The sequence below is a fragment of the Megalobrama amblycephala genome, linkage group LG15 (genome assembly GCF_018812025.1).
Source record: "Megalobrama amblycephala isolate DHTTF-2021 linkage group LG15, ASM1881202v1, whole genome shotgun sequence".
In the NCBI taxonomy this organism is placed as follows: domain Eukaryota; kingdom Metazoa; phylum Chordata; class Actinopteri; order Cypriniformes; family Xenocyprididae; genus Megalobrama; species Megalobrama amblycephala.
The window spans coordinates 17,451,924-17,477,305 of record NC_063058.1 but is presented as its reverse complement, the minus strand read 5'-3'; the positions used below and the strand labels follow the sequence as shown (position 1 = coordinate 17,477,305).

The following is a 25,382-nucleotide window of genomic DNA, read 5'->3' as shown; positions in this document are numbered from 1 at the left end:
GCTCCAGTCCTCCGCAGTAACAAGAGAAATGTCAGTCCTGAGCAGGTGCATTCGACTGTGGTACCAAGGCCCGTGAAAATGTCAGTGAGCCGCTCGGCACAGGAAAACCCTGCTCATGGGGCAAAACGTCACGCCTCTGTCCTACAGGTCCCTGACATCAATACTGCCCAATGCATATTGCATGGGATCTCCACAGCTCAGTCCACAGTACGGGGTTCACGGAAAGTCAGATGCCAACTGTAGACGTTCAAGTTAGTTTCCTCCTCTAGGTTCCAGTATTTTGTGCAAAATGCAACTGGGAATTGGATATTGATTCCTAAACCTAGTGGATGGACACATCTAAATCAAAGAGTGCCGAGAGAATTCATGTAAATAGCTCAAAGTGTGACAGCTGAAGTGAGTGATGGACACATTTAGATGCTCATTAAACTGTATTTAACTTTACAAGCCCTCGAAGGCCTCAGAAAACAAAAGCGCACTGAGGATTGAGTTGCACTGAGTGGGACATGTTTACTTAAAAATTAAAATTCTGACATTGTTTATTCACCCTTATGTTGTTCCCAACCTGTTTGACTTTCTTTACTCTGTGGAATACAAAAGAAGATATTTTTAGAAATGTCTCATGTCCATACAATAAAAGTCATTGGGGTTGTTCTGAGTTAATTAGAATATAATAGTTATAAATGTTTAATAATAGTGTTGAATAATAATAACAGAAAGTTTAAACTTAAATAATTTAAAAGTATGAACTGCCTTGATATAACGCTGTTCAGCTTTAAGAATACATTTCCCATAATTCTTTAGAGAGAGTGTTGTGAGAAAGAGAACTGAGTGAATGATTCAATGACTGCGTCCGAAAGCTTAAAGGGATAGTTCACCCAAAAATGAAAATTCTGTCATTAATGACTCACCCTCATGTTGTTCCAAACCCGTAAGACTTTCGTTCATCTTCAGAACACAAATGAAGATCTTTTTGATGAAATCTGAAAGATTTCCGTCCCTTCATAGATAGCTACGCGACCACCACTTTGAGGCCTCAAAAAGTTCACAAAGAGACCATAAAATTAATCCATATGAATTGAGCGGTTTAGTCAATTTTCTGAAGAAACACGATCGCTTTGTATGATAAACAGATTGAACTTAGGCTTTTATTTACATATAAACATTCGCTGATCAATGTTTAAATGTGAATAAAAGCCTAAATTAAATATGTTCATCATGTAAGGCCCTGTTTACACTATTGAGTTTTTGTTTTAAAACGCATAACTTTTGCTACGGTTATGCTTGTCGTTTACACTACTCTGGCTTTTTCGACCCTCGAAAACAGAGACTTTCTAAAATGCCGCAGAGCCTGTTTTAGCTTGAAAACACCGGGGTTGCGTTTCAGTGTAAACGGATCAAAAAGGAGACTTTTAAAATGATATGCTTATCCTTGACAACTGTGTAAACAATAACATGAGACTGAACTGCAATCTTTATTGGCTTTGTTGTAATTTTTAGCAGCTATTGTGTAGCTAAACTCTGCATTTTTTAATACTGCAGCTACCTACATGCGCAAGAGGCAACTGTTTACACTTGTACGCGCATGCCCAGTGTGCATGAACGGTCATGTTACATGCGTTTTCGGTCGTGTAGTGTAGACGGAGATCGTTTCTGAAATGCTGTGGAATTGCCAGTGTAGACGAGGATCATTTTCATTTTAAAACGCAATCGAGTCTCTTCAGAAAATTTGGACTAAACTGCTCAATTCATATGGATTAGTTTTACGATCTCTTTAGGAACTTTTTAAAGCGTCAAAGTTTCAATTGCATAGCTTTCTATGGAAGGACAGAAAGCTCTCAGATTTCATCAAAAAGATCTTAATTTGTGTTCCGAAGATGAACAAAAGTCTTACAGGTTTGGAATGACATGAGGGTGAGTAATTAATGACAGAATTTTAATTTTTGGTGAACTATCCCTTTAAGCTTTCGGACGCAGCCATTGAATCATTCACTCAGTTCTCTTTCTCACAGCACTCTCTCTAAAGAATTATGGGAAATGTATTCTTAAAGTTATATCAAGGCAGTTCATACTTTTAAATTATTTAAGTAATTACTTTCCATCCTGTGACAGTTGAGCTAAAAAATAAAGATGGTGTCTGAAAGTTGTGGTTGGTGGTCAGTTTGTGTGTAAATGAACATTTTTGACCAACGTTTTCCGAGTGAGAAATTACTATTGTAGTCATTAAATATTCGCTTAGTTATCACCAAAGCTCATTCTATTTTGTTGTAGATAGGGTTGCAAAGGGGTGGAAAGTTTCCGGTAAATTTCCGGTAAATTTTCGGAAACTTTCCACGGGAACTTAACCTGGGGAATTTTGCAAATATACCAATTTGGAAACTTAACAGGAATTTATGGGAATTTATGGGAATTAATTGGAAATTTTGGGAAATTTATATAAATGTATAATATTTACATAAAAAGTATCATATAAAAACAAATATAATCATTTTGTTTGGTCATAACATAAAATAACAGTTATTTATTTTTCACATTCAATTAATTCTAATTTAGTAAAATAAATATATTTTTATTGCAACAATTGTTATGTGTTATTTATTTCAGTGTCACATGATCCTTCAGAAATCATTCTAATATGCTGATTTGATATCAGTTATTATCATTGTTGGAAAGTTGTGCTGCTGAATATTTTTTGGAACCTGTAATACTATTTTCAGGATTCACTTATTAATAAAAAGCTAAAAGGAATAGAATTTATTCCAAATAAAAATATTTTCTAACAATATCACTTTAATATCATTTTTATGTAACAATTTCACACATCCTTGCTGAATAAAAGTGTTCACTTCTTTCAAAAAAACAAAAAAAATTACTGACCCCTTAATTTTTAACGGTAGTGTATATTGTTACAAAAGATTTATATTTTAAATGAATGCTGTTCTTTAAATTTTTATTCATCAAAGAATCCTAAAAAAAAGTATCACAGGTTATAAAAGAATTAAGCAGCACAACTGTTTCCAACATTGATAACGGAGCATCAAATCAGCATATTAGAATGGTTTCTGAAGGATCATGTGACACTGAAGACTGGAGAAATGATGCTGAAAATTCAGCTTTGATCACAGGAATAAATTATATTTTTATGTATATTAAAATAGAAAGCCATTATTTTAAATTGTAGTTATGTTTCACAATATTACTGCTTTTTTCTGTATTTTTGATCAAATGAGCATGTTATGGACTGGGGGAATGCACAGTGCATGCAGGGGGTGTGGCCTCAATAGCCCTGCAGTAAGCAGTGTGCTGTGTGAATGTCAGGGTAACAATTCAACTAAAATTGCATTAAATATGGTCGTTTTAACTAAAATTATGCTGCAAGATGTTCTTTTCAACTACATTTAAGTACCCTGTTATAGGCTAACCTGTAATTTTACAAATTCCCTGTTTATTCCCATTAATTCCCGTTAATTCCCATATATTCCCGTTAATTACCATGGAAAGTTTCCAGCTTTGAAAATTCCCGGAATTTTGCAACCCTAGTTGTAGATCATTAAAATATTACGCTGCCTCAGAAGTCTGTCCAAAATCATTTTTGCATGGTACCTTTGTGCGCAAAGTCATTGCCTGATAAGGCAGCGAGGCAACAAGTCAGCTGCCTAAGTTTTTGGATGCAGCCAAAGTGTGCGCTGCAGAATTTATTGAATCCCTGTATAATACTGCACCAAACTTCAGTAAACAGTTTTATTTGAATTGTATTGCATGCAAAAAAGAAAAGACACAACAAGAGTTGTTTTGGTGACCAATAACTTTCATTGTACGTGCAAAATGTCCTTCAAAATATCTTCTTTTGCAGAAGAAAAGAAAGTCATACAGGTTTGGAATGACATGTAAATAATGACTTTTTATTTTTGTGTGAACTATGTCTTTAACTACTTGTTATCAGTGAGAGAATCAGTACAATTTTCAAATTATCATTCTGGGAATGAAACGGTTGTGGTAAAACTGGTCAGTCAGGACGTGTGTGTGCACCTCTATGGAAATAAGGGCAGGATAATCACACAGTAGAAGAGCCTGAGGGCTCAGTGTCTCTTCAAAAACAATGATATAAACGCTCTGCTTCACCTGTTTTCATAAACCACTTACTCGTGTTCAACCTTGCCACCACAAATAATTAAAACAAATCAATCAGAAACCAACTTCTTCTTGCTTTTAATTTGCTCTAACAAGAAACTGCCATGATGCTAAGAACTGTTAATGTGAGCGATATTAACCGATCTCAAAATCTCTTTCTCTGAATACAGAAAGGTAAAGGTCAGCGGGACGGAGAAAGAAGTTAAAGGGTACACTATTTCAAGACTTCACATTATAACATGGTCGTTTAAACAAACACTGTTCTGTAACATCTAAAATGTTCATTCACAAGCAATTTCTAAATTAATTTGGCAAACATTCTACGGTATAGTGTCATCAAAGAGCAATACAATTGTGTGCTGTTTTCAGAAGCCAGGGGAAGTGGACAAATAAAAAAGCCTTTTTATCCTTTTCTCTAAGCACATGATCTTCACAGACAGCTTTGTTGAACCCCACAGTCATTACCAAGTGAAATCTCCATTGCAGCACAGAGTGTGGCTGCTCACTGAGCCCACTGGGGTCAGTACTGAAGGAAGAGGCTTTATGCACTATAATAAAAACTGGCAGTAAAACAAACGTGGACAATGAATGGTAACAGGCAGAGACAAGAACTCTAATAGGCTTCAGTGTCGAACAAATAGCAGAATATTTTGTGAATATGCGGTCAGATAATGGCTAATCTGAGACTGTTCATCCTACACTGAATGACCCAGTTATCTACCTAGATCCTTCAGGATTTGACAGACCAATCACGTTTGAGTTTAAGTTTCTGGTCAGTGATTTTGGTGTACTACTATATAATGTAATGCAAGAATACTTTAAATGGGAGTGAATTATATTCACTATGGGACCTAAGTTATGTATTCATTAAATACATTTTTTTTGCATTATAATAGACTTGATATGGTCATCATATGACAGCTTACTGGTGTATTAATGTAAATAATTATATTCACTCCCATTTCAAGTTTTCATGTATTCATACAGCCAACTTATTTGCAACAGATATTAAACTTCACATAAACACTACATTATAATGTAATTTTTATATTCATATTATGCAAAATATGAAGACAATTCTGATCCTATATGTTGTACAACACACAAAAGTATCATTAATAATAATAATACAGTGGCAAAAATGATCAATTAATGTGATTTAAATTAAATTTATGACGAGGAGCCATGTTACTGCACCTAAACTTTCTTGATATTATGCTTGACATTACAAGACTATTTAAAGCTGCTTAAAATGACAAAAAAGTTGTTCTGTAGGCAAGAAAGAGATGTTGACAAGATGTTATAAAATTCAACTTACCTGTATTGTAATTAATTCTCAATCCCGACTGATTTTAAACCCTCTTGTTGTCAGTTGGCGTCCCGCTCTTCTGTTATCGTCGAACTGCGTCGCTCCATATAATAAACCCGCATGATGTACATTTCATCTGACCAATCACCTGTCATGTGCTGTGAGGGGCGGGGCTTATCGTGAAACTTTTTTCATATTATAATAAAACTGGCTCTGACTTAAATAACACTCATAATAATGCGGGAAAAGTATAGTGGAACTATTTTAATCTGGTATAGACAACGAGGGGGTGATATTTTAAGAAGCACAAGAGTGGAAAATGTTTTCTTTAGCTGTACGTGTTTTGTTACAGTATGAAATAAACTCATAAAATAATCATTTCAATACGTTGTTTGTAGTGTCGCCTTTGTCTTGAAATATGCTCTGTTCCTACTAGAGACCGCATGTTCAGGTGGTGCTGGAAATCTGTGGGAGAATAACAGCGCCATCTAGTGTTCAGGCAGTTCAAGTTCACAGCAAACATTTACAAGTGCGCATGCGCATTACGTGTTTCTGCGCAGGTACACGCTTGAAAGCTAAAAACTAAATTTAAGAGAGTATTGTACATTTATTTTTATGATTTTATGATTTATTTTGGTGTTATTTGCTTTTTTTGTGAAAAATAGCACTAATATTGAATTACAGCTTAAAGTAAAAGATGTTTTTTTTTTTATGATAATACTGGTAATTTCAAAATTTGGTATATTGTGAATTTACTCATTTTATATGGAAAATTCTTTATCCACAAATGTAAATGTGGAGGGAAAAAAACTAATTTTACTCATTTTAAAATAGAAATAGGTCACTACTTGTATACATTAAAAGAAACAAGAAATAACAAAGCAGAAAAAAGCCGAAATTATTTTAAAGCCTTAAATATATTCTGTGAATAATTTGTAATGTCTATACTTGTTTGTACATGTGGAATTTTTGCTACTTTCTCTTCTTTTCTTTTATCATAACATTTCATTTGATGTATATATAATGTAAAATATGTTACTGCCCTGATGTCTACTGTTCAAAAATTGCAATAAAAAAAGCAAAAAAAACAGGGCATGTTTTGAAAAAAAATGTAAAAAAAATCAAATAAAAATTATTTTAAAGAGACCAAAGTATATATGACTCATGAATATAAACCTGGAAATATGTTAAAATCATGATTTATTGATTAAAAAAAAAAATCCTATAAAAAATATTTAAACAAGTAATGAAAAACAGCTGGAAAAGTCATATAAGTTAATTGGTCAAAAAGGATGGAAACTACATTCTGGACTAATAGGGACAACCATGGCAATTACAGGCCGACAACAACAAGAACTGATGTGGAACAAATTAATTAAATTAATACTTATTATTAAATATTAATTATCAATTATTGTATTGCCAAAATATGTCATAAAAATAATGAATACACAAACTGTGTTTTGTATGGTGCATGTTATAGTTTTAATATTTATCTCCGTTCACCTCAGAAGTACTGTGAATTTGAAATGCCAACAAATTGTGTACAAAATATTTTCTTTGAGAGATATATATTCTTATTGTATAATGCTATTTATTTCTGTACTGCTGTTGGATACACATCTTTTATTGTCTCAATTCATCGAAAGAGTGCAGATACGATACTAGCGGTCCTAGAACCTAGGAAGCCAAAGAGTCCTTTGTTTTTCAGGAAATGGCAGTCTGGCACAACAACAAAGTGCACTACAAAGTGCTTTCCATTAAATCACAAGCAAGATCAGACGTGATTGGGAAGAAGAATAAAAGCACTGCTGGTTAAAAGGACCTTATTGTAACTGCTCTTTTGATTCTATATATGTAGAACTGCCTTATCTTATATCTTCTTGATATCCAACTTATAGATGGTCTGATAACCATCATCCCAAGCATACAGCTGCTTATCCTTGGGGTGGAAATGCAAACCGGAGTGGCTGGTGTAACGTTTGGGGAAGAAGAGCACAGGGATGCTCCTGGCGTCGATGGTGTCATGGATATCAAACAAGCATCGGATGCTGGACCTTCCACCATAGTGGGAGTTGTAGACCACATACAAGGTGCCACAGATTATGAAAGCTGCTTCTGCATCACGGCTATTGCAATTGGTATCCCAAGTGTGCTCCACAGCTAGACTACTGTGGTCCAGCTTGGTGATCACCAAATTGCCGCCAAAGTCTGGGTCCGCATGGATTGACCAGAGCCCCATTTCATCTACGGCGAGATCCAGCAGTGTGTGAGGGCTGAGGGAATAAGCTGGCATTCGACCAGCTCCAGGAAGCAGCAACCGATCTGCCACTGTGCGGTTGCTGAGGTGGACTTTCAGGATTTCATTGTTGGTGTCTGCATTGTGGTAGTACACAAAGCCGTTGTAGACTATGTGGCCGGTTCCATGCCAGGGAAAAGGAAGACGGATAACTTCCGTCTTTTTGGTGGAGTTTGCTTCGGTGAAAGACTTTAGAGAAGTATATGCTAATATTGTACTGTTTCGAGTGCCGCTAAAAAAGTAAATCTTAGCAGAACCCTTTGTCGGATCCTTCATCCAGGATCCATTGGCGTCGCCTGCCTTCTTGACAATTTTGAGGGACTTGATACCCACAAGCTCCGAACTGCAGTCTGAAAGAATCAAGATAAAAAAAATCAACTTTATGCATCTGTAGCTATATAAATTATTAAAATTATATACACTCTAAAAAATGCTGGGTTAAAAACAACCCAAGCTGGGTAAAATATGGACAAACCCAGCAGGTTGGGTTAAAAGACACCTATTATGCCCTCTTTCACATGATGTAATAGAAGTCTCTGGTCTGGTCAAGTTTCAGCTTAAAATACCCCACAAATTTGCTCCTATTTGGGGGTGAGCAAAAACATGCCTTTTACTATATTATTATATTGCTGGCTAAAAAAAATAAATCCAAAACTGGGTGAAAACAACCCAATCCCTGGTTTTGTCCATATTTAACCCAGCAGTTTTTCGAGTGTATATTTATTATATTTATGCTGTATATAGTAATGTAGATTACATCCTTTATTTACCATATTTTTTTTATAGGAATGCACAATATATATATATATATATAAATAATGAAACATAATAAGCAAATATAGTGCATATATTTAGTGAATTGCTCCCCTCTGGAGTTCATTTCTCTAGTGAAATAAAATGCTGTGGACACCAAATGACTTGCCTGAGGTAAATGTAATGCTATGTGAGATATTATTCTCAAGCTGTCTTGTTGACATCTTTTCATGGTTGAAACTCTTGACAGATTACACATAAACATAATCAAATAGATCAACTGTTCTTTTTCTTCTGCGCTTTTTCCTGTTGTGGAGGTTAGCAAACAGTGTTGCATTACCGCGCACCTCCTTCTGGATTGGAGTGTTGATTCGCCTGTAACTGACAGCATTCGTCGTCTGACTGTATGTACCGTAATGTGACGGTTCGGGACACACATATATATATATATGCACATTGTCTTATTGACTTGAAAAAATTAAACAGCTTAAACACAATTTATTTATTTATACAGCTTTTCTCAAGAAGCTACATTTTCTTAATCTGCATGTTTACATGTAATGCTCTAATGCTAACACCAAAAAAAAGTCTTGAAAAATACAAATTTAGGGCTTAATTCAAAATGATAGATGCCTAAACTTCTTATTTACCTTTGTCTTTAGGGGTTACAGATGTCTTTTTTAGCTTGGCTTCTTTCATCTGGTTCTCGAGCAGCGAGTCTTCAATGTCAACCTGATCGGTGTCAGGGATCTTATTCTGCAGGTATTCCACATCTCTCTCCACTCGGTCCAAGCGCATAGCGAGGGTATCAATGTGACCTTTGACCTCTGATTTCAACACGTTCGATTTGCTCGTTTGCCCATGTATCTCCTTGGACATTTCATACATCCTTTGACTGAAGTGCTGGACATCCTGCTCGCATTTGATCATTCGTCCCTGTTCAGATGGATGCACAGAAAAATACCACGTGACTGATCAAAATATTTTAAAGGTGCCCTATAACTTTTTTTAAAAAGATGTAATATAAGTCTAAGGTGTCCCCTGAATGTGTCTGTGAAGTTTCAGCTCAAAATACCCAATATATTTTTTTTAATTCATTTTTTTAACTGCCTATTTTGGGGCATAATTAGAAATGAGCCGATTCAGGGTGTGTGGCCCTTTAAATCTCATGCTCCACACCCCAAGAGCTCGCGCTTGCCTTAAACAACATAAAAAAAGTTCAAACAGCTAATATAACCCTCAAAATGGATCTTTACAAAGTGTTCATCATGCAGCATGTCTAATCGCGTAAGTACAGTGTTTATTTTGATGTTTACATTGATTCTGAATGAGTTTGAGGCTGTGCTCCGTGGCTAACGGCTAATGCTACACTGTTGGAGAGATTTATAAAGAATGAAGTTATGTTTATGCATTATACAGACTGCAAGTGTTTAAAAATGAAAATAGCGACGGCTCTTGTCTCCGTGAATACAGTAAGAAACAATGGTAACTTTAACCACATTTAACAGTACATTAGCAACATGCTAACGAAACATTTAGAAAGACAATTTACAAATATCACTAAAAATATTATGTTATCATGAATCATGTCAGTTATTATTGCTCCATCTGCCATTTTTTGCTATTGTCCTTGCTTGCTTACCTAGTCTGTTGATTCACATCTAGACGTTCTGCCCTTGTCTAATGCCTTTCATAATGTTGGGAACATGGGCTGGCATATGCAAATATTGGGGGCGTACATATTAATGATCCCGACTATTACATAACAGTCGGTGTTATGTTGAAATTCGCCTGTTCTTCGGAGGTCTTTTAAACAAATGAGATTTATATAAGAAGGAGGAAACAATGGAGTTTGAGACTCACTGTATGTCATTTCCATGTACTGAACTCTTGTTATTTAACTATGCCGAGGTAAATTCAATTTTTGAATCTAGGGCACCTTTAAAACTCAAAATTAAAAAAAAAGGTAAAACTTTTACTATTTTAATAGTACTAGTATAGTATAGTACTATATTGTGTTTACTTGAAATTTAATTTAGAGAAATATCGTTTTTGTCTCCATAATGGTGTAGTTATATCATCTACCAGCAGGGACTAACTCACATAGCTGGCCAGCTAAACCCTGACCCCCTGATTTGGCCAAGTAGGACAAGGATCAACATCCTTTTTAGTCTTGGAGCAACATTGTAAATTATCAGTCACATTGTAGAGAAACAGAAAAAGTTAGGCTAACAGGAACTGAACATCAGTATTATCAAACTGTTAAATTTCTCTGGTTTTATGACTAGTTTATGGTTAGATTGGTGTTATGTTGAAATTTGTTCCAGAACCAACAAAAGATCCAGGAGCACGTACTTAGCAAAATAACAGTATAGAGTTATATCTGAATATATAGTGGATGGTAAGCTTTAAAAATGTACAATACATTCAAATATTTTATTGGTTACTGTTAAAACAAACTTATTTGGCCACAAAATAAGCTATCCTAGGAAAAATGTCTTACCTCCAGCTGCTGAAGTTGTCTCTGAAAATACTCCATCATAAAATCAGGAGTTGTCCTTTGAGTTTGTGCAGTTCCAAGCAAAAGAAGCATAGTTATCAATGACAAAGGCATGATGTATATTTCACCTCTGATGTCTTTTTCGTCTTTAGTTTGTATTATATAATAAAACCAAGAAAACTCCCCTCTTATCTAATGTCAGTCTGCTAAAATGGAGCCAGGTGGAGTTCCAGAAGCAACTGGTTGTTTGTTATTCAAATTCTGGAACTGTATTCGAAGGAAGATGCTGAAAAGGCAGGTCTTCACAAGCTGTTTTTTTAATAGTAATAATCTCCAGATGTCCTGACACGCTTTCACTCGATAAATCAAATCTGCAGAGCATACGATTCAAATTACTGCATATTTACAGTATAATGTACTTGCCCCTCTCCCCTTCAATTTCTCCATTAGCCCTTTAAGAGTTTAAGTTGGTAATTTGAGAACGGGAAACACATCAGGACACCTTCGGGAACTTCAGTCAGTCTGGCTGGCCATCGTAACCTTCATTTTTGGCCCACAAACAGATATTTTCCTGCCAAATAAGTGACGTGGGAGGAAAAAAAATTATTTATTCCTGGAAGAAGTTGTTTGAGCCTTGGACTTATTTAAAAATTGATTATGGACTGGTTTTATTTCTACACTCTAAAAAAACAACCCAAGTTGGGTTGAAAATGGGCAAACCCAGCGGTTGGGTTAAATGTTTGACTAACCTTCTTGGTAGTTTTATTGAACTCAACTATTGTTTAAAAATGACTGTATTGCTTGCTTAAAATGAACCCCCCAAAAATGTTGGAAATTAACATTTATTAATAAGTTTAATAAATGAACATTTAAATTTAATGAGTAATATTTCAACAATAAACATTTATTACATTGCTTATTAATAAATGTTCACCTTTTGATTATTATTGATGCCTCTAGTAATTCTGATTGTGTCTGATTTTTAATTTCCAACCTATTTTGGGTTCATTTTAAGCCAGCCATATAGTAATTTTTAAACAATAGTTTGGTTAAATAAAACTTCCCAGCACGTTGGGCAAACATTTAACCCAATCGCTGGGTTTGTCCATTTTCAACCCAACTTGGGTTGTTTTTAACCCAGCATTTTTAGTGTATTAGTAAGAACTAAAATTACTAAATCCATTTTATTACTAAAAATAGCTAATTACTAAAACATTATTTAACAGAAAATAATTGCTAATTTCTTCTTTCAACTTCATTTTTAAGAGTTGCACCTCCCAGAGAAACTGTAATGTAGTGATTCTGTTTGTCCATCAGATGGCGCCTTAATACCAAAACAACAATGTAAACTCTGGGAACAGGATTCACAAGTGTCCATTGTTGATTTTGTTTGCTGAGACAAAGTGTGTTTCCATAGATTAAAGATATCCATTTTCCAACATCTCTGGTTTATCAGTGATGATCCAATATTCAGCACTTTCACTTGGAAAACTCCGTTTAGATGATTTTGTGCTCCTGACACCACTGGCCCAAATTCTGCTAGTCAATTATTTAGGCTGTTATATAATGGCATCATTCAAAATTGTGTCTCATCTTAAACATAAATCACAAAACAAGCCTTCTGCATTAACTAGAGTATCAGATCAAATCTATATTTGATGCATTAATTAGCTTTTTATCATAGCCTATTATTATTTTTTCATTTCAACAGAAATGACAATGTAACTCGGGCAATTGTTAAAAATGAGTTTGTCACAAGGGAACTGAGCTTTTTCTCAAAGAAAACAATGCAAAAGGAAGCGACAGGCTCAAATCATGTAGAAACATTTGATGTGGAAACTTTTGTGGCCTAATTCAATCACAACTCTGCAAATCCAAGGACTTGATTTACTAAAGAAAAGCATGCTGCAAATATATATAAAAAAGCTATTTTTCTATTTACAAGATTTCCGTTATTAAAAATCATTTCAACACACCTTGTCCCAAAGTACTTCCATTAATAGCAATGTTTAAGTGGCTGGTGACTGAACTCTAATCCAGCACAGTGAGACAAAACCCCTCATCAAAAGCTCCATTAGTGGAACATAGCGTCTCTTCCAAGGCTGAATGAGTTTAACAACATCCCATGACTTCATGTCCCTGTCTCAAGCCCATAAAAGCTTGCTAATGTGTATGTCTGATATTAATATTTTTTTTGGCTGATAACCATCTCTGCTCTGGAGAGTTCCAACTAATGTCAACAGTAGAAATGAATGTGTTTATCACTACAGTTGAACTTTTATACACAAGGAAAAGGTACATCTGTTCGGACACATCTGACAGACCCAAACATCCCTTTTACCACTAAATGAGGGCATGCATGGTCCCCAAACAGTCTCCATAACTGAGCCAACCCTCTGACATACTTCCATAATTTCCTCTCATCTTTTTTAGGGTTATCCCTACCAGCTCCCAGCTGTTTAGAACTACACACAACAACACATTCATGAGTTTGTCAAGAAACTTCAAAGCTGATTCCTGATAGATTTGCATCCTAAGCAGGAACAGATATTAAAAAAAGACTGTAGGCCTGCATATAAAAACTAAAATACTATATGATATAATGTTGCATATGCTGTTTAAACCATAGATATGCATAGATACCTCATTAGAGGCCGTTTCAAAGGGCCTCTATACGTAAGACGTCGGCCATATTGGAGCGGCCCATGAACATTCGAGACCATTGACAGCATCTGCAACCGCAGTTAGACCATGAGTAGCCTAAGACACATGTATGAATATCTATGAAACAGACTTCAGCGGATAATTTCGCTAAACTAAACAATACAAGACGAAGGCGTCAGCTGACACGACATTAAAAAGTTACCATGGTAAAAGTAAAATCATTAAAACATTACATATAAAACAAACCAACACATTCTCACCTGCAAAAGGTTATCCCATTTCTTCTGAAATTTAAATCTCGGCGGTTTCACAACCAGAAGCTGCGCAATGTTGTGCCATCATTGATTTTTAATGTGAGTGACGACACCCTGACCGTTACAAGATGGCGGGCGCACCAAAGTGTCTGGAGCAGTGCATCGATCGACATATGCATTTCTATGGTTTAAACTACATATATTAGTAAGAAATAAGGTGCTTTAAAGGCTTTTTAAATGACAATTTAAAGAGTTATTAATCACATTCACTTTTTTTTTTTTTTTTTACATTTCAGTAAACCAAGAAAAACAGAAAAAGAAGACATCAGCATTGCACTTAAATAAACGGGACAACATATTTAAATTTATAGGTGAAGTTTATCATTTTTATGTTAAAATACCTTCTTAGCTGTAATTAATCCATTTCTATGTTCATTTTCCCCAAAAGTGTCTTGCTCTATCACAAACATTGCTGTTTGTTTGAGAATCCTGACCAGAGTGCTAGTCCAATGGCCTGAGTTTGGGGGCGGGACAACCTGACTCTCCGACCAATCACAGTCAAGAACACTCATATTAGTTGAGTGTTCTGAAACCTGTTCGAAAACAGTCATAGTGTTGCTTTGCAATTACCTACTTCACATTAAACATTGATTACCAAATAAAACAATAAACATCTATAAAAAAAATCAAGCATAAGATTGTATTAAGAGTTCTGAGTGAACGGATACTGTATGTCTGGATTTTCAAAGGAAGTTACACAGGGATGGGGTCCTGTCTACTTTGAGGAGAAACCAGGCACTGGATATTCTTTGGTTCAATCAAGGGTTATTGCTTAGCCGGAACAACTATAACATTAGGGATCCCTCAAGGCTCTATTCTTGGACTGGTTATATTCAGCCTTTATTGCCTTACTGCCTCCTGGGAATGTTATCAGAGCAATTCTTTGATATTTGAAATGATAAAACCCATGTTAGAGTCATTTAGATTTCTGGACACATGGCTATTGCCCTGCTGACACTGAACATGCTATTATAAACATAACTTTGAAGTCTTACACATTATGTGGCACAATTGTTAAATGATTCACCCAGTTGCTTTAAGATTAGGCTACTGTTATGACTCATTTAACTATTTGCTTTGTCTGAAACAAGAGTTGTTTATATTTACTGACCTTGTCACTAATGTCTTCTGTTTGAGGTTTTCTTTGACTAGTTGTTGAAATCTTTGTTTTGGTGATTGCACTAGCCTTGCAGCATTTATTAAACATGCGTTGAGAACCGAGACCTGAAAGTCTTTCCTCTGAACTTGCACAGAAGAAAATTAATCACCATTGAAACTTCTTGTCTTCCACCTTGGGACTCAAGCAGTCTATTTATTCCCTTTTAATGTATACAATGATTTGAATATTCATGCTGTCTCCTAACATGTGTGTTGTGTACACATGTTGGGGGAAAATACATTGGGGTCCTAAAGCCTCAAACCACAATCAAAATCCGAAAATAAACAGTTAGTTTGAGGAATTTTTAAAGACATTGATGTAAATGTAGAAACTTTGATGACATTTTTTTCTAGTGGTTTATGACTTTTGGATCCCAAATATCTGAGAATAGTACAGTATATGAGTTGAGTTGGATCATCCTGACATCTGGTGACATTCCCATGCTGATATATTATGCACCATCATATATTTTAAGTGCTTTGGTGATTTTGCTGAAACCTGATCCATGTTATGCAGATTGATTTGACAGATATAGTGACACCCTTATTACAGGATTCTGACAAGAGGAAAAAACAGAACACACACTCACGCTACTTGTGCAAATTCTGCCATAATCTTATTAATCAACATTATCTTGTTATTTTAATTGTTTGATAAGGTCTTCCCTTGCATTTTAACATTAAAGGTCCCGTTTTTCGTGGTTTTTTTGAAGCTTTGATTGTGTTTATAGTGTGCAATATAACATGTGTTCATGTTTCGCGTGTAAAAAAACACAGTATTTTTCACATAATTTACTTATCTGTATACGCTGTTTCCACTGTCATAAAAACGGGCTGATGACTTCCTTGTTCTATGAAGTCCCTCCTTCAGAAATACGTAACGAGTTCTGATTGTGCCAGCGGTTCCTGTGTTGTGATTCGACAGCTCTGAGCGCATCTTGCCCGGAAAGGTCACGCCTCTTACCATAACGTGGAGATGCACGCGCTCAGTGTTATTGTAAACATGTCTTTAATTTTACCCTATCAATTTGAGCCGGAATCAGACCCGGTGATTGGACTGCGGGATGAAAATAACAGCGTTTCGACGACATGGCGACAAACACACTCTACAAACGCAACTCTTGTGTATTCCTGTGGGCGGAGGTTAGTCAAAAAACTGTTTTAGTGACGTCATTAAAGAAGGAAGTAGAGGGATGTAGTCCAAACTGGCCGTTCGATGTAGGCGACTTCTGTTAAATAAAATATCTCGCTTGGCATTGAACTTTGAGCTTTAAAATTTTACAGATTTTATTTATACTCTAACAACAACATTACACACTAACTAAAGTTTGAAACATGGGATCACGAAGAACGGGACCTTTAAGTTCAGGTTAGGATCCAGATTTTACATTGCACATCAGGATGCAACTCAACACTTTTAGTATTTGGGTCAATGACGTGACGGGTCATTTTTTTTTTTTTTTTTGTCCAAAGATCTTAATAATAACAAAAAACAAAGATATGACATCCAAAGTATGTAAGGTAGTATAACTTGAACTCTTTTATTGAATCCAAAAGGTTTTAATTATATTTTGCTACATATAAAGGTATTTTAAAAACTTTGAGGTGTCAAAAGTTAATTCGGTTTAACCGTCCAAAGGCAATACAGCCATTTCATTTGTGATTAAAATATCTTAAAATGTAATAAATGTATAGATTTTTTATTCTGGCATCAAATATCAACATAGTGCAAAATGGTATTGCAATTATGTGTAGAAATCGTTGCTTTGTTATGAGAAAGAATGTCCGGAAAGATGAATTTCATTGATGTCATTCGGAGTAACCAATATAAAGGGACCATTTTGGATCAAGTCATGCGGCCAATATCATGTGACAGGATGTGACATCATTCAGACGTCTCCAAAGGACCACATAGTTGTGGAGCAAAGTAACTCTCTCTTAACTATTTGAAAAATTCATGTTTTCACTTGCTCATACGCATGTCCCGAAACATCAAGTCATTTCGCTACAACCGCTTTGATTGTTCTTTTGCTAGCTAGCAAGATATCAGTCTGTTAATATCTGAAAATATCATCATTCAGTATAACCAAAAGTGTCATTTGGTGACAAATTTTGTCCATCTTGTAAAAAAATGACAAAAGCAGTGTTAGTTGATTATAAAAACATTGTTTACACTTAATTGTTAACACTTAATAAAACTTCAAAATTAATTATATCTTCATTATGTTTACTCTTTTAAAAAATTGTATTTGTCAATGGCCCATTTGCAAGTATTTCTCGCATATAAGTAAACAAATATCTGTATCATATTTACTTTTACCTTGCACAGATTTGCTTGCAGATCATGCAACTTCTACCAGAGTTTGATCTGAGCCACCCTATCACTTTCAACAAAATATTTGAAGTTTTTCCCTTACTGCATTTAAAGGTTCATAAGCCTATTCACTTCTCTGTCCTAACTATGGATGATTATATGGCTAGTTGCAATTTATTGCTTGCATTTAGCATTGTTTTAAACATTGGAACAAATCTGAGACCCATTTTTTGAGTCACGGTCCACAAATTGAAAACCACCAGTATAAACATTGCACTTGATGTTAAAGATGCTAAAGAATGAATTGTAATTATATCCTATTAGGGTTCAGCTGTGTATTAGTAATTCTCAAAACTATCTAAAACATATTAAGTCATTTAATACATGCTCCTATATCAAATTTCAAGGCATTTTTATAGGAAATGTTCTCAGCACAACATTAGCTGATTATCTGTGGTTTAATATGTGCATTAAAGTATATTAACATGCATAAATATTTATTATGTAATTATGTGTACCATATTGTTTGGACAGCGATATAGCCGTAGGATGGAGCCTTAATTGTTCTGCGTATGAAGTGTGCGCTTAGTAGCCAAAAACAAACTGTTATTGGGTAATTGTGAGAGCATGGAATCCCCCTGATGATTAATCTAGATGGATGATCAATCATTCACAGGGCTTTTCAAATAAGTGATGCATGCTAACTGTGAAACCCTAATTTTCCTGAATCCCATGGGCTGCAAATCAGACATGTAACCATCATGCTGCTCATCTAATTGGCTTCCATTTAAGGCTGGAGGCCCACATGGGCTGCAATTCAACTTTGAACTGTAATGAGAGAGGAGATATAGCTTCTGAGGATTAAAATGAGGATGATGGAGAAAAACCCCCTCAAAGGCCTGTAGTTAAGGGTGTCATGGTGTATATGCTGCATCAAAATAAGCTTGTAGCCACAAAACTGCTCTGCACTTGGTTTTTCTTGGCTAAATGAACCATCAATAATACTTCCAGTGGACCACAGTAACATGCACCTGATGTCATTGATGTTTCAATTGCAAAACGGATTAACTAGTGTGCCATATGAGCACACAACATATGTCTGTCTAACCTATAATCTGATTTAGAAAACCTTTCATTCTTACCTTTATAATCAGATATGTCCATTCAGTATAAACTCAACAGTACAGTCGGCAATACAAGGATTAGCAATGCTAGAGCTAGCCTATGTAAACGGGTCGCATGCTGCGTTTATCCAATCAATGACAATGACACTGACACCGCAAATAGGCAAATAAGAATGTTAACCCAGGGTTTAGGAATGTACAATGTGAAACGTCAGCTTATGATTAATTGTTAACCCTGGGTAAATTATGAGCAGTGTGAAACGTGAAGCAAGATAACCCAGGATTCCATTTACCTGGGGTTTAAAATGACCCAGGGTTAACTATTTCAAGTGTGAAAAGCCCTAGAGAGTTACCGAACGGCACAAACAAACAGCAGCCACCTTTTACAGTTCCTCCTGAACCAAAACAACAGGATGGCAACATGTGATGCAGCAGTCAGGTGGTACAGGTCAGTGCTCTTTATATTGTATACATTCATTATTATTGTAATGTTATGTGCTTTGAGACATTTAATGCTGTCTCTTGACACTTTGCAGACTCTGTTTTGGTTGTGTGCGTTCATGTGTTTTAGAGGAGGAGTGGCTTTGGAGATGCTCTGAAGGGAGGGTGGGATCTTATGCTTTCAAAGCTAGCTTGCTATTGCTAGCCTCTCAGAAATTGCCTACCCTACCTTTAAGCTCAAAAAGCCCTATGAAGATAACAGGCTGTTAAGATGATCAGACAAAACTGAACAGGGTATTAAGAAGATGATTTTAGGAAGATTAAGCCAAGTACAACTATTTCTACAGATCTCCTTTGGCATTTAAACCCGTTTAATTGAACATCTAACAGACAGGTCAAATCACACAACAGGAATATATGAAGCAAAAATGATTTGATAGGTGTAATACATCATTTAATGGTCACATTTACATCTTCATAAACCTCCAGATCCTGTGACAGATGTTGCTTCTCAAGAAAAGTCATTAGTTACTCACACTGGCGTTACATAACACTGCTGTTAATGCAACCAATAGCTGATGAAAGCAAATATAGAATGACTCCCCAAATTGTATTTGAACAGGTGTGTAGGTGGAGAATAATCAGAAAATATGAATGTTTCTCTCCCACTCAATATTGTTCGGTATAGTTCATTGGTTTATTATAGATGCTAATTTAACCGATTTACCACTTAGCAACAGAGGATAAGAACAGGGTGAATCACCTCAGCGAAAACTTTTCTCAGTGTGTGATTAATGCTTGTGTTGATTATATGTGATTGTCTCACCTAAGTTCTTGCTGTGGTGTTCTCAGGTATTCACTAAAAGTAACACTTTTTTTTCATTTACCATGGTATTTTAAAGTACCTTGAAACCATATCACATATTCTACTGTTTTAGAGTTTAATTTTTTTTTTTCATTTATAAATTTACAAAAGATTTCTATTTCAAATAAATGCTGCTTTTTGAACTTTATATTAATCAAAGAAATTTTTTTTAACAAAAATATTAAGCAGAAAAAAACTTTAATAATAATAAGAAATGTTTATTGAGCACCAAATCAGCATATTAGAATCATATTAGGATCATGTGACACTGAAGAATAATGCTGAAAATTCTGTTTTGTCATCACAGGAATAAATTATGTTGTAAATTATTATAAAAAAAGTTATTTTAAATTGTAATAATTTCTCACTGTTTTTACTGTATTTTTCTTCTTTCAAAAACAACAACAACAAAAAACCTTACTGACCCCAAACTTTTGAACAGTAATACCATGGTGAATAAACATGGTAATCATTCTACACAATGCCTCCAAATAGTATTTGGAAACTTTAGCCAGAAATATAAAAGTGTTTGCAATATTTAACAAAATATCAAAACAAGTGGCTTTTATTTTTATATAGCCTAAGAAATTTACCACGATCAAAACGCCTCACAATGGCCACGTACACACTGCAGCTAAATTCGGTTGTCAGTTCACCTTTTAGTGTTTAATCGCGTTCTGTACACACACAGTTCAGTAAAATACGAGGGTGTCAACCTCATTCTACAGCCGTATTAACTCCCGAAAAATACAGGTAGTGACAACCGCATTTACAGAAATTCTATGCACCGAACTCAACACCTAGTTGTTAATGACGTTTTTTAATCTTCACCGTAGATGTGTCTCTCTTCTGTATGTGCGGTCAATCACAGGGAAAGCACGAGCCTTTTCTCATTCGAGTTGCCAGATCTTGCTAGAAAAATCAGCGAACAAGAATAAGCCCATAATAAACCTAAATAAATTCAAATGCTTTATGCTTAAAATAAGACCAAAATATCGCAATTAATGTCTGCTCACTTTAATAACTCAATAAACCCATTCGCTTTATGAGACGAGCTTAAACTACAAGCCCAAATACGCTTATAATGAGTAACCATGGCAACACACAAAGAGCGCGCTCTGTGTGAAACTGGCTGTACAAGCATAAACAAAACACGACGCCTCCGTCGACTGTGTAACTGTGACTGTGTTTAGTTAAATTGCTTAAAATAATGAGTGTTTTGTCACTTTAATGTCACGATAACGGATACCAAACACAAGAGAAGCCAGAACATTGCTATGGTTTCCAAGCTGTAAATCATCGCATTTTCGATAGTGAGTCATGTTCCGTACACACATGATAATTTAGGGGATTCACTCCAGCATTTAAATGCGGTTGTCACTCCTGAAACTTACAGTGTGTACGTGGCCAATATGAAGTTAGGTTTCGAGATATGAAACAATATATCATTCAAAAAGACGACAAAACGTCTTGGACACTTTCTCGTCATCAACTTTGTGAAACATGTTCATGTTGATGAACAGGGTTGTTATTCTCCTCAGACACCTGTGTGAACTTAATAAGAACTGACTTCATACTTCCAGCCAGGTTGAAAAAGTTCAGAAAAAGTGAGACATTTTCCTAAAGGTAGGGTAGGTCATTTTCGGAGAGGCTAGCATTAACATTAGTTATCTTTGAAAGCATAAGATCTTACCCTCCCTTCAGAGCATCTCCAAAGCCACGCCTCCCCCAAAATACATGAACGCGTACAGCAGGGAGCAAACAAAAGCGTCACAAGAGGCGGCGTTAAACTACCTCATGTCTCAAAGCACACAGCATTACAATAATAATGAACGTAAACAACTTAAAGAGCTCTGACCTGTACCACCTGACTGCTGCAGATTAATTTTGCCGTTGATAGTGCTGCCATTGAAAGGCATAAATTAGAGTCACAAACCACTCTGATTATAACATCACGGGTTTCCATCTCAATAGTTATGGAACTGTAAAGCGTGGCTGCTGTTTTGGCTGTGGTGCTCGTGACTGGCATCTGTCTAACTGTGAAATGCACTGATGACATATGATGAAAAACTTACGTTGACAGGCAGGTAGGATATCCTATCATATCCCTCGGACCAAGGGATATGACTGAATGAACATTTTATGGTCCTACGCCTTCCACAGACTGTATAAATACATAACTGCTACTTAACTGCTATCAGGCTCAGGCTGTGAAGAGACTTTCAACCAGCATAACAAAAAATGTTTTTGAAGCAAATCATCTACCCTGCCTTTAGGCACTTATAATAACTCAAAAGGTTAGTTCACCCAAAAATGAAAATTCTGTCATTAATTACTCACCCTCATGTCGTTCCAAACCCGTAAGACTTTTGTTCATCTTCAGAACACAAAGATATTTTTAATGCCTACCATCTACCACGTTGACGCTTCTGAAGAGACACAATAGCTTTATATGCCGAACAGATTTAATTTAGGCTTTTAGGTCAGATATATGGTAAGGTTTAGCAACAAGGACAAGTAATGACGCAGCATCCATTATGATTTTAATCGATATATTAATTATATACACTGAATATTTTGTTATTATTGCATATACTGTTTTATAACACACTATATTACACTGAGGTCCAAATAGTATATGACACTATAACTGTTTAGTGTAAATAGCATATATTGCTATTATACTTACTACAATAGCTGCTGCCTTTTTAATAGTTTTAGCTTTCTTTAACAATAAAAGCACTGGATGCCATCACTGTACCCTGGTATAACCTACAGTTTAACTATAAAAATAAAGCCATCCATGTGCACTTAAATCTTCAGATCCACCTCAGTAAAGCCCTAAAGGATTCTCTATTAACACTCTATCAACCTGATACCATTGATTAAGGCAGTCTGATTAGAGCCCCATTACCGGAACCAGTAAATGAGCATAATTAGATTTTAAAACTTAAGCGAGAATTAAGAGAAAAGGTGCAGCGAGATGCAAGATGCACTGGACAGGACCGTAATCCCTACGATGCCTGCGTTACTAAAGCGCCCTACCGTCTGGTGGCAGATCATAAGCCCCGTGGAATGATCTGAGAGCACAGAGTTTGCCTCAGTTTTGCACATCACAGAGATCACGCTGTTAAATAATTCATAATGCTGGCAGTAATTAGGAAGCGGTGGGGCCCACAGAACACAGCAGTTACTGGAAACACTTCCCTCTTCACCCTTGACAGTTCCTCTACCCCTGAGTGCCAGCTCCTTGATTAGCAATGTGAGCCATTAGCACATCTTGCCGTCATAAAATTTCAGGTTTCATTAGGTAAACATTGATGGGTTTAACGGCAGGAGAGGTCTAACTGCGGTCAATTTACAAAACTAATGCTTCTAATAACAACTAAAACACTCTGTCGCCGACAAGAGCGAGTAATGCTAGAATCCTGTCAACTAGCCGCCGGCTAGTCTGCAAGCTGTTATTAGCAACTTTTGTTTTATATCTTAGAAGAAAATGTTCTTTATAGAACCTACACTTTAGTGTAGACAGATCGTAACAGACAGCCCAAAGATGGTATTAGTGGTGCTTGCTAAGCTAATATGCTAATATTACTCTTTATTACATATACTTTATAGAGTGTCTCAGGGATGACGCATTTTTGTAGGCAAAACCCGGAAGCGAGTTAGCATTTTAGGACTTCTGGTTCCAACGCCGTAAAGTCTATGGGTTTTTTGAATGGGTTTTTGCTAAATCGCCTGAAATAAGGTCTGTGGTTAACAAAGCCTCTAAATACTTTAACGTTTTGATCTATGACATAAAACACACCAGTTATAACCCGCTTGTGATTTTTTTTAAACTTTTACTGTGTCTTAAAATCGGCGGTTACTAACAAATTGCTAAAAGGCACTACTTCCTTTGGCGGGGACTTTAGACGTCATCATTAAAAACGGGACATTTGGACAGCATTGCTCATGAAAAAGTGGATAAGTATTCATAACAGCACAGATCATAATCAGCAAGCATGTTTTTAAATAGAGTTGTTTTTTAAATGCAGTTTGAGGACGCTTGGTGGTGACGACGTTGATCCGCGACCATGGTGTGCTGTAGTCCGTTTATAGCCTACTGTTAGCCTTTTATATCTGACAACTTTATTTAGGCTTCAAAATCTATAAATGTTGTGTTAACTTGTAAAGATTATCTTGATAGACAAAACATGTAAGTGTCATAACCCTTTGTTAAACACAGAGCTTATTTTCTGCGATTTTCCAAAAGTCTATGGGAAAAATGCATAGGTTTTCAACCGAGGGAACCCGTGCGCCGCTAACTTCCGGGTTGGCCTACAAAAACGCGTCATCCCTGGGGCACTCTATTACCTACTAGGGGTGTAACGATACGCTCAGCTCACGATACGGTACGTATCTCGATACGGAGTTCACGATACGATACGTATCACGATATTTTGAACAAAATGAAACTGAAATTCAAACAAGATTTATTCAAAAAACATCAACAAATTTCAATAATTTTTCTTGTTGTACATACAAGATCACATTTCAAGGTTTAATAAAAACCTTCTGTATTCAGATCAACAGCTGAATAGGCCTGTCTGTCACTGAAAAAGAATGTTAAATTTAACATGAACTTAGAATTATGAATAGGGACCGTTCACATATCGCGTCTAAAAACGCGTGGAAGGCGCGGCCGCACCGCTTCTCCTTCTTTCCAAAGCGCTTGCGCTCCCGTGGCGTCGGCCGTTGCTATGCAACCATGAACCGCGCTCTCGAAGAGGATCAGGAAGTTTCTGCAAAGGATAAATGATTTCTAGCCCTTGCATTAGCTTTACTACTAGATATATTTATGGAGATAATATATAAAAACCACCCTGTACAGCTATGATCAGCTGTTCGGTTTTGATGTTTTGTTACGGAAAGGCCATAGCTGATCGGTTGATTCTTGTCACACGACCTGCGGTGCGCTTGCGGCATTCTGAAAAGTTGAGAATTGTTCATCTCGATGCGCCTGGAAAACGCACCGGATGCGCGTCGCGACCGTGTTGATCCCATTATGAGCGCGCCTGCCGCGCGGCTACATTTGAAATAACTGACTTGCACGCGGAAAAGACGCAATATGTGAACGGCCCCGCGGAACTTCTTAAAGCAAAGCATCGCAAGCATCTTTTGCTTTTCTGTGAGCACAGCTGTCGCTGTGGCACTGCGGTAAAGGAAAGCCACGACTTTTCTCACGCGACCAAGCAAGAGACTGACGCGAGAAACTTTTAAACCTGCTTGCAAGATTCAATGTGTGCCCGAAACACTTACTGAACTAGAGAGCTGATTGAGACAGACCATTTATATGCGGTGACAACCGGCTTCTCTCACTCCCACCTTGCAGAGTAGGTTACGTTGGCAGCTCAACCAATAAGATTAGACTGCCGTCATATCGTAAAAGCATCGCCATCACTCTACGATGCATATCGTAACATTTTTGCATCGCGATATATCGTACTGCGATAAATCGTTACACCCCT

The 25,382-nt window shown here is 36.2% G+C and overlaps 2 protein-coding genes across 12 annotated transcripts in view; both read right to left on the bottom strand.

Moving 5' to 3' along the window:
- Positions 1-5,600, bottom strand: part of ppfibp2b (PPFIA binding protein 2b) — a 79,265-nt gene extending 73,665 nt beyond the window's left edge. For 10 of the 11 annotated variants that reach the window (XM_048159656.1, XM_048159657.1, XM_048159660.1 and 7 more), the window contains exon 1: positions 5,450-5,600. The gene's annotated coding sequence lies outside the window, so the exon portion shown is untranslated. The remainder of the gene's footprint in view (positions 1-5,449) is intronic. The other variant, XM_048159664.1, reaches the window with a different exon arrangement.
- Positions 5,601-6,901: 1,301 nt separating this feature from the next.
- On the bottom strand, positions 6,902-11,668 carry olfml1 (olfactomedin-like 1). Its single transcript, XM_048159669.1, has 3 exons — positions 10,996-11,668; positions 9,143-9,428; positions 6,902-8,089 (listed from the first exon to the last, which is right to left on the bottom strand). Exons 1-3 carry the CDS (start codon positions 11,104-11,106, stop codon positions 7,314-7,316), a joined length of 1,173 nt encoding a protein of 390 aa, XP_048015626.1. The 5' UTR covers positions 11,107-11,668; the 3' UTR covers positions 6,902-7,313.
- Between the last annotated feature and the right edge of the window lie 13,714 nt (positions 11,669-25,382).

What these genes read in the sequence shown, in the direction of transcription:
- olfml1 (XM_048159669.1), bottom strand. Translation starts at nt 11,106, where the DNA reads ATGCCTTTGTCATTGATAACTATGCTTCTTTTGCTTGGAACTGCACAA. An exon ending in GACAACTTCAGCAGCTGGAG is followed by an intron (nt 9,429 to 10,995) that starts GTAAGACATTTT and finishes CCATCTGAACAG; the next exon opens with GGACGAATGATCAAATGCGA. An exon ending in TGTAACCCCTAAAGACAAAG is followed by an intron (nt 8,090 to 9,142) that starts GTAAATAAGAAG and finishes TGATTCTTTCAG; the next exon opens with ACTGCAGTTCGGAGCTTGTG.